The following is a 10,065-nucleotide window of genomic DNA, read 5'->3' as shown; positions in this document are numbered from 1 at the left end:
ATTTACTGGATGTCTTGTTTCTGATTGGCTGGACGGAACATTCAGTCCCTCCTACTCTTCCTTCTGACTCTTCCTTCTGCAGTTTATCAGCATCATTACAAACAGGATGTAGAAACACTGTTATAGAAACACATGGGCCAATTCATGGAGAAAGATAGAAGAAATGGGCAGCTAAACACAGTGAAATATTATCTTGCTGTGCTATCTTCATAGGATTCCGTGTGGTTCAGATGGTATAGCATTAAGCTTGCAACGACAGGGGTGTGGGTTTCAGGACCAGTACTAAAATGTCTGCATTGTGTCCCACCATCCACCAACCCCTCTTTTTACGCTGCTGCTACTCTCTGCTCATCATATATGCATAGTCACTTTAACCATGTCTACATGTACATACTACCTCAATCAGCCTGACTAACCGGTGTCTGTATGTAGCCTCTCTACTGTATACAGCCCCTCTACTGTATATAGCCTCTCTACTGTATATAGCCTCTCTACTGTATATAGCCTCTCTACTGTATATAGCCCCTCTACTGTATATAGCCTCTCTACTGTATATAGCCTCTACTTTTATAGCCTCTCTACTGTATATAGCCTCTACTTTTATAGCCTCTCTACTGTATATAGCCTCTCTACTGTATATAGCCCCTCTACTGTATATAGCCTCTCTACTGTATATAGCCTCTCTACTGTATATAGCCTCTCTACTTTTATAGCCTCTCTACTGTATATAGCCTCTCTACTGTTATAGCCTCTCTACTGTATATAGCCTCTCTACTGTATCAAGCCTCTCTACTGTATATATCATCTCTACTGAATATAGCCTCTCTACTGTATATAGCCTCTCTACTGTATATAGCCTATCTACTGTATATAGCCTCGCTACTGTATATAGCCTCTCTACTGTATATAGCCTCTCTACTGTATACAGCCTCGCTACTGTATATAGCCTCTCTACTGTATATAGGCTCTCTACAGTTTATAGCCTCTCTACTGTATATAGCCTCTCTACTGTATATATCATCTCTACTGTATATAGCCTCTCTACTGTATATAACCTCTCTACTGTATATAGCCTTGTTACTGTATATAGCCTCTCTACTGTTTATAGCCTCTCTACTGTATATAGCCTCCTTACTTTTATAGCCTCTCTACTTTTATAGCCTCTCTACTGTTTATAGCCTCTCTACTGTATATAGCCTCTCTACTGTTTATAGCCTCTCTGCTGTATATAGCCTCCTTACTTTTATTGCCTCTCTACTTTTATAGCCTCTCTACTGTATATAGCCTCCTTACTTTTATAGCCTCTCTACTTTTATAGCCTCTCTACTGTATGTAGCCTCTCTACTTTTATAGCCTCTCTACAGTATATAACCTCTCTACTGTATATAGCCTCGTTACTGTATGTAGCCTCTCTACTGTTTATAGCCTCTCTACTGTATATAGCCTCCTTACTTTTATAGCCTCTCTACTTTTATAGCCTCTCTACTGTATATAGCCTCTCTACTGTATGCAACCTCTCTACTGTATATAGCCTCTCTACTTTTATAGCCTCTCTACTGTATATAGCCTCGCTACTGTATATAGCCTCGCTACTGTATATAGCCTCTCTACTGTATATAGCCTCTCTACTGTATATAGCCTCTCTACTGTATATAGCCTGTCTTTTTACTGTTGTTTTTATTTCTTTACCTACCTATTGTTCTCCTAATAACTTTTTTGCACTATTGGTTAGAGCCTGTAAGTAAGCATTTCACTGTGAGGTCTACACCTGTTGTATTCAGCATTTCACTGTAAGGTCTACTACACCTGTTGTATTCAGCATTTCACTGTGAGGTCTACTACACCTGTTGTATTCAGCATTTCACTGTAAGGTGTTGTATTTGGCACACGTGACAAATAAACTTTGATTTGATTTGTAGTTACTCACTATTCTAAATCGCTCTGGTAAATGGCCTAGCTCACACATTATTGAATTATTTTTCTACCGCAAAGTGATTGAGTCCATCGAACATAAATATAAACGTAACATTGTAAAGTGTTGGTCTCATGTTTCATGAGCTGAAATAAAAGATCCCAGAAATGTTCCATACGCATTAAACTCTTTTTTCTCTCCAATGTTTTGCACAAATGTGTTTACATCCCTGTTAGTGAGCATTTCTCTTTTTGCCAATATAATCCGTCCACCTGACAGGTGTGGCATGTCAAGAAGCTGATTAAACAGCATGATCATTACACAGGTGCACCTTGTGCTGGGGGACAAGAAAAGGCTACTAAAAAGGTGCAGTTTTGTCACACAACACAACGTCACAGATGTATCAAGTTTTGAGGGAGCGTGCAATTGGCATGCTGACTGCAGGAATGTCCACAAGAGCTGTTGACAGAGAATTGAATGTTAATTTCTCTACAATAAGCCGCCTCCCACGTAGTTTTAGAGAACTCGGCAGTACGTCCAACCGGCCTCACAACCACAGGCCAGGTGTAACCACGCCAACCCAGGACCTCCACACCTGGCTTCTTCACCTGCGGGATCATCTGAGACCAGCCACCCAGACAGCTGATAAAACTGAGGAGTATTTTTGTCTGTAATAAAGCCCTTTTGTGGGGGAAAACTCATTCTGATTGGCTGGGCCTGCCCTCCCAGGCCCACCCATGGCTGTGCCTCTGCCCAGTCATGTGAAATCCATAGATTAGGGCCTAATGAATTTATTTCAATTGAATGATTTCCTCATATGAACTGTAACACAGTAAATATTGTTGAAATTGTTGCATGTTGCGTTTATATTTTTGTTCAGTAAATATCACCTGTCAAACCCTTTCCACGGAGGGCCGAGTGTCCGCAGGTTTTCGCTCCTCCCTCCTACTTGATTGATGAATTAAAGTAACTAATTAGTAAAGAGCTCCCCTCACCTGGTTGTCTTGGGCTTAATTGACCAATACAATTTGATTCGAAAGGAAAAACCTGCAAACATCAGGCACTCCATGGAATGAGTTTAGTACCCTTATTGTATATAAACCCTGGACTGCTGATGCTACAGTATGTATTGGCCATAGAGCCCCACAGTATGAGTCATAATACCCATAAAACCTAGCAGTCAAACAGGGAAATGGTTGCAATCATTTTTCCCATTGGGAATTTTAGAAACACTTAAAATAAGGGCTGTGTTTCGTGTAAACTTACCCTGGCGCGACATTTTGTTAACCATGTAAAGCTCTCTCGGACAAGGTGACACTTGTTAATGTATTCGGCTCTATTTACTCTCAGATTTCGAAAATGCAAATTAGCGTCAATAGTAGACATCACGCAAAACTACAAATCCCAGCATGCTCCTGCACGTCATCTCTAGCTGACACCTTTGTTGTTAACAGGTTTTGTGTCCATTTAGAACTGGCACAAGACAGGTCACAGAATTGTCCATTTAAATAAATGTAGCCAATTTATTCATTACTAAATTTAGCCTCGGCGTACATATCACTGACAAACTGAAATGGTCCACCCACACAGACGGCGTGGTGAAGGCGCAATAGCGCCTCTTCAACCTCAGGAGGCTGAAGAAATTTGGTTTGTCGCCTAAAACCCTCACAAACTTTTACAGATGCACAATCGAGAGCATCCTGTCGGGCTGTATCACCGCCTGGTACGGCAACTGTACCGCCCACAACCGCAGGGTTCTCCAGAGGGTGGTGCGGTCTGCACAACTCATCACCGGGGGCAAACTACCTGCCCTCCAGGACACCTACACCACCCGATGTCACAGGAAGGACAAAAAGATGAAGGACAACAACCACCCGAGCTACTGCCTGTTCACCCCTCTATCATCCAGAAGGCGAGGTCAGTACAGGTGCATACATTACAACGGAACAATTCGACTAGTGCAGTGTTAGCTAGCTACATAGTTGTCTTTGTTATAGTTTGACAATTGTGTGGTTTAGAGTAATTATCGAGGTTAGCTAGCCAGCTATTTTCGTCCCCCGCGACGCCATTTTTCCAAACCTAGCCAACTATTACCGACGAGCAGCATTGTAGAAACTAAATACATTACAAAGGAACGTCTTGATTAGTGCTATGTTAGCTAGCTACATAGTTGCCTTTGTATCATGATAAGGTGTAGTACTGAAACTATCGAGGTTACCTAGCCAGCTACACTTTCAAACAAAGTCAACAACGCAGCCACTGCTAGCTAGCCTACTTCACCAGCCAGCAGTACTGTATCATTTTAGTCATTTTAGTCAATAAGATTTTTGCAACGTAAGCTTAACTTTCTGAACATTCGAGACGTGTAGTCCACTTGTCATTCCAATCTCCTTTGCATTAGCGTAGCCTCTTCTGTAGCCTGTCAACTATGTGTCTGTCTACCCTGTTCTCTCCCCTCTGCACAGGCCATACAAACGCATCACACCGCGTGGCCACTGCCACTCTAACCTGGTGGTCCCAGCGCGCACGACCCACGTGGAGTTCCAGGTCTCCGGCAGCCTCTGGAACTGCCGGTCTGCGGCCAACAAGGCAGAGTTCATCTCAGCCTATGCTACCCTCCAGTCGCTCGACTTCTTGGCGCTGACGGAAACATGGATTACCACAGATAACACTGCTACTCCTACTGCTCTCTCCTCGTCTGCCCACGTGTTCTCGCATACCCCGAGAGCATCTGGCCAGCGGGGTGGTGGCACTGGAATCCTCATCTCTCCCAAGTGGACATTCTCTCTTTCTCCCCTGACCCATCTGTCTATCGCCTCCTTTGAATTCCATGCTGTCACAGTTACCAGCCCTTTCAAGCTTAACATCCTTATCATTTATCACCCTCCAGGTTCCCTTGGAGAGTTCATCAATGAGCTTGACGCCTTGATAAGTTCCTTTCCTGAGGATGGCTCACCTCTCACAGTTCTGGTTGACTTTAACCTCCCCACGTCTACCTTTGACTCATTCCTCTCTGCCTCCTTCTTCCACTCCTCTCCTCTTTTGACCTCACCCTCTCACCTTCCCCCCTACTCACAAGGCAGGCAATACGCTTGACCTCATCTTTACTAGATGCTGTTCTTCCACTAATCTCATTGCAACTCCCCTCCAAGTCTCCGACCACTACCTTGTATCCTTTTCCCTCTCGCTCTCATCCAACACTTCTCACTCTGCCCCTACTCGGATGGTATTGCGCCGTCGCAACCTTCGCTCTCTCTCTCCTGCTACTCTCTCCTCTTCCATCCTATCATCTCTTCCCTCTGCTCAAACCTTCTCCAACCTATCTCCTGATTCTGCCTCCTCAACCCTCCTCTCCTCCCTTTCTGCATCCTTTGACTCTCTATGTCCCCTATCCTCCAGGCCGGCTCGGTCCTCCCCTCCTGCTCCGTGGCTCGACGACTCATTGCGAGCTCACAGAACAGGGCTCTGGGCAGCCGAGCGGAAATGGAGGAAAACTCGCCTCCCTGCGGACCTGGCATCCTTTCACTCCCTCCTCTCTACATTTTCCTTTTCTGTTTCTGCTGCTAAAGCCACTTTCTACCACTCTAAATTCCAAGCATCTGCCTCTAACCCTAGGAAGCTCTTTGCCACCTTCTCCTCCCTCCTGAATCCTCCTCCCCCTCCCCCCCCTCCCTCTCTGCGGATGACTTCGTCAACCATTTTGAAAAGAAGGTCGACGACATCCGATCCTCGTTTGTTAAGTCTAACGACACCGCTGGTCCTGCTCACACTGCCCTACCCTGTGCTTTGACCTCTTTTTCCCCCCTCTCTCCAGATGAAATCTCGCGTCTTGTGACGGCCGGCCGCCCAACAACCTGCCCGCTTGACCCTATCCCCTCCTCTCTTCTCCAGACCATTTCCGGAGACCTTCTCCCTTACCTCACCTCGCTCATCAACTCATCCTTGACCGCTGGCTACGTCCCTTCCGTCTTCAAGAGAGCGAGAGTTGCACCCCTTCTGAAAAAACCTACACTTGATCCCTCCGATGTCAACAACTACAGACCAGTATTCCTTCTTTGTTTTCTCTCCAAAACTCTTGAACGTGCCGTCCTTGGCCAGCTCTCTTGCTATCTCTCTCAGAATGACCTTCTTGATCCAAATCAGTCAGGTTTCAAGACTGGTCATTCAACTGAGACTGCTCTTCTCTGTGTCACGGAGGCTCTCCGCACTGCTAAAGCTAACTCTCTCTCCTCTGCTCTCATCCTTCTAGACCTATCTGCTGCCTTTGATACTGTGAACCACCAGATCCTCCTCTCCACCCTCTCCGAGTTGGGCATCTCCGGCGCGGCCCATGCTTGGATTGCGTCCTACCTGACAGATCGCTCCTACCAGGTGGCGTGGCGAGAATCTGTCTCCGCACCACGTGCTCTCACCACTGGTGTCCCCCAGGGCTCTGTTCTAGGCCCTCTCCTATTCTCGCTATACACCAAGTCACTTGGCTCTGTCATATCCTCACATGGTCTCTCCTATCATTGCTATGCAGACAACACTCAATTAATCTTCTCCTTTCCACCTTCTGATAACCAGGTGGCGAATCGCATCTCTGCATGTCTGGCAGACATATCAGTGTGGATGACGGATCACCACCTCAAGCTGAACCTCGGCAAGACAGAGCTGCTTTTCCTCCCGGGGAAGGACTGCCCGTTCCATGATCTCGCCATCACAGTTGACAACTCCATTGTGTCCTCCTCCCAGAGTGCTAAGAACCTTGGCGTGACCCTGGAAAACACCCTGTCGTTCTCCACTAACATCAAGGCGGTGACCCGATCCTGTAGGTTCATGCTCTACAACATTCGCAGAGTACGACCCTGCCTCACACAGGAAGCGGCGCAGGTCCTAATCCAGGCACTTGTCATCTCCCGTCTGGATTACTGCAACTCGCTGTTGGCTGGGCTCCCTGCCTGTGCCATTAAACCCCTACAACTCATCCAGAATGCCGCAGCCCGTCTGGTGTTCAACCTTCCCAAGTTCTCTCACGTCCTCCGCTCTCTCCACTGGCTTCCAGTTGAAGCTGGCATCCGCTACAAGACCATGGTGCTTGCCTACGGAGCCGTGAGGGGAACGGCACCTCCGTACCTTCAGGCTCTGATCAGTCCCTACACCCAAACGAGGGCACTGCGCTCATCCACCTCTGGCCTGCTGGCCCCCCTACCTCTGAGGAAGCACAGTTCCCGCTCAGCCCAGTCAAAACTGTTCGCTGCTCTGGCACCCCTATGGTGGAACAAGCTCCCTCACGACGCCAGGACAGCGGAGTCAATCACCACCTTCCGGAGACACCTGAAACCCCACCTCTTTAAGGAATACCTAGGATAGGATAAAGTAATCCTTCTAACCCCCCCCCAAAAAAAAGATTTAGATGCACTATTGTAAAGTGGTTGTTCCACTGGATATCATAAGGTGAATGCACCAATTTGTAAGTCACTCTGGATAAGAGCATCTGCTAAATGACTTAAATGTAAATGTAAAGCTGGGACCTGAGAGACTGAAAAACAGCTTCTATCTCTAGGCCATCAGACTGTCAAACAGCCATCACTAACACAGAGAGGCTGCTGCCAACATACAGACTTAAAATCATTGGCCACTTTAATAAATGGAACACTAGTCACTTTTAATAATGTTTACATATCTTGCATTGCTCATCTCATATGTAAATACTGTATCTTAGTCTATACCGCTCTGACATTGCTCGTCCATATATTTATATATTCTTAATTCCATTCCTTTACTTAGATTTATGTGTATTAGGTAGTTGTTGTGAAATTGTTAGATATTACTTGAAAGAAAATGTTTTTATATACTGTATTTTTTATTTGTATGTTTAGCTCACATAATATAATTTAAAAGTATGCATTAAGGTGTCTATAATAGAAGAAATGTGCAAAGATGAATGTAACATTAATACATGAATTTCTATAACTTCCTAAATACTTTTTACAACGGTGGGGGAATTCCAAGATGGAGGCATGGTGATTCAACAGCGCCCCTATCAGTCATCTAGTGTATATATAAATCATTGGTGGAGACAACAGATCATCATCAGTTCAAGTAAAAGCAAGACAAGTTCACAACAACATTGTAAAGACTGAAAAAATAATTTATTGAAAACGTTTGTTTAAATACATTTGTTTCTTTATTTCATTTACACTAGTTTACGTGATTGTTCCCTCTATTTAAATATAATGATAGTCAGAAAAACAACAACTAAAAGGACAAGTATTCCGTTTCCCAGTAAACAATTAGTGTAAAACAAGACGTTTACATGCACTTCCTAGCTCGATGTGAGATCGGAGCGGAATGAAAGCAGCTCTGTTCTTTCACGTTTTGTTCTTTTTGAAATGATTTATTTCTCTCATTGTTCCTCTCATTCTCGTTTTTCTCTCCCTCCCTTGTTCTTCTCTTCCCTCTCACCCAGCTCTACCCAATGATGTGTATGAACACTAGATTGCAGGATGCTATATATTGGCCAATGACAGGCTCTGAAGCCACCGTCCACCATATTGGTACTCCTCAGAAGGAGCAGTCCTCCATAGGAATGAAATGAATTCTACGGTATTTCAATAAAAAATAAAAAAAGATGGCGGCGCAGTGGCTTCAAAACAACGCCCCTTGTCAGTCATCTAGTGTTTCTATAGCTACAGCATTGGCTCTAACCCAGGTTGATCTCACCAACGAACATGGTGATGAGCAGGATGATAGCGAATCCGGTGAGCAACCCGGCGTTCTGGATCAGGAAGAAGATAACATTGGTCACCGTCGATCCGTCCTGTTCATTCATGATGGCGTTCATCTCTGGGAACTGAAATCAGAAACAACCCGTTTTAAACCAACAGTTAAATATCACATTCCGTTAATTACAACCCAAACAGTTAAATATAACATTCCATTAATTACAACCCAACAGTTAAATATCACATTCCATTAAACCCAAACAGTTAAATATCACATTCCATTAATTACAACCCAAACAGTTAAATATCACATTCCATTAATTACAACCCAAACAGTTAAATATCACATTCCATTAATTACAACCCAAACAGTTAAATATCACATTCCATTAATTACAACCCAACAGTTAAATATCACATTCCATTAATTACAACCCAAACAGTTAAATATAACATTCCATTAATTACAACCCAACAGTTAAATATCACATTCCATTTCTTCCCAAAATATCAGATTCATTTCAGTCTCTTTCCCTCTCTCTATCACTCCCCCTTCCTCCCTCGTTCTACCGTCCTCCCTCCCTCCTTCTCTCTCCCTCGTTCTACCGTCCTCCCTCCCTCCCTCTCTCTCCCTCGTTCTACCGTCCTCCCTCCCTCCCTCTCTCTCCCTCGTTCTACCGTCCTCCCTCCCTCCCTCTCTCTCCCTCGTTCTACCGTCCTCCCTCCCTCCCTCCATCTCTCTCCCTCGTTCTACCGTCCTCCCTCCCTCCCTCTCTCTCCCTCGTTATACCATCCTCCCTCCCTCCTTCTCTCTCCCTCGTTCTACCATCCTCCCTCCCGCCTCTCTCTCCCTCGTTCTACCGTCCTCCCTCCCTCCCTCTCTCTCCCTCGTTCTACCGTCCTCCCTCCCTCCATCTCTCTCCCTCGTTCTACCGTCCTCCCTCCCTCCCTCCATCTCTCTCCCTCGTTCTACCGTCCTCCCTCCCACCCTCCTTCTCTCTCCCTCGTTCTACCGTCCTCCCTCCCTCCCTCCCTCTCTCTCCCTCGTTCTACCGTCCTCCCTCCCTCTCTCTTCCTCATTCTACCGTTCTCCCTCTCTCCATCTCTCTCCCTCGTTCTACCGTCCTCCCTCCCTCCCTCTCTCTCCCTCGTTCTACCGTCCTCCCTCCATCTCTCTCCCTCGTTCTACCGTTCTCCCTCCCTCCCTCTCTCTCCCTCGTTCTACCGTCCTCCCTCCCTCCCTCTCTCTCCCTCGTTCTACCGTCCTCCCTCCCTCCATCTCTCTCCATCGCAGCTATCATCAGGTCACACTGTATTACAGTCAATAAAGCTGTGCTTCTTCCCTCCTTGGGGGGGAGTGGGGGGGGGGAGGGGGGGGTAGAAGCAGCTCTGCAGCTGTGAAAACAACAACTGATAACACGTACAGTATGGTATGATGAGAAACTG

At 45.8% G+C, this 10,065-nt stretch overlaps 1 protein-coding gene across 2 annotated transcripts in view; it reads right to left on the bottom strand.

The window, feature by feature from the left end:
• Window positions 1-8,027: 8,027 nt before the first annotated feature.
• The window catches only part of slc39a8 (solute carrier family 39 member 8), a 95,946-nt gene continuing 93,908 nt past the window's right edge, over window positions 8,028-10,065 (bottom strand). For both annotated transcript variants that reach the window (XM_045723784.1, XM_045723785.1), the window contains exon 8: window positions 8,028-8,747. In XM_045723784.1, the coding sequence (XP_045579740.1) occupies window positions 8,598-8,747 (150 nt within the window). In that variant the 3' untranslated portion in view covers window positions 8,028-8,597. The remainder of the gene's footprint in view (window positions 8,748-10,065) is intronic.

The sequence above is a fragment of the Salmo salar genome, chromosome ssa09, assembly GCF_905237065.1.
Source record: "Salmo salar chromosome ssa09, Ssal_v3.1, whole genome shotgun sequence".
Lineage (NCBI taxonomy): Eukaryota > Metazoa > Chordata > Actinopteri > Salmoniformes > Salmonidae > Salmo > Salmo salar.
This window is presented reverse-complemented; position numbering and strand designations above follow the sequence as displayed.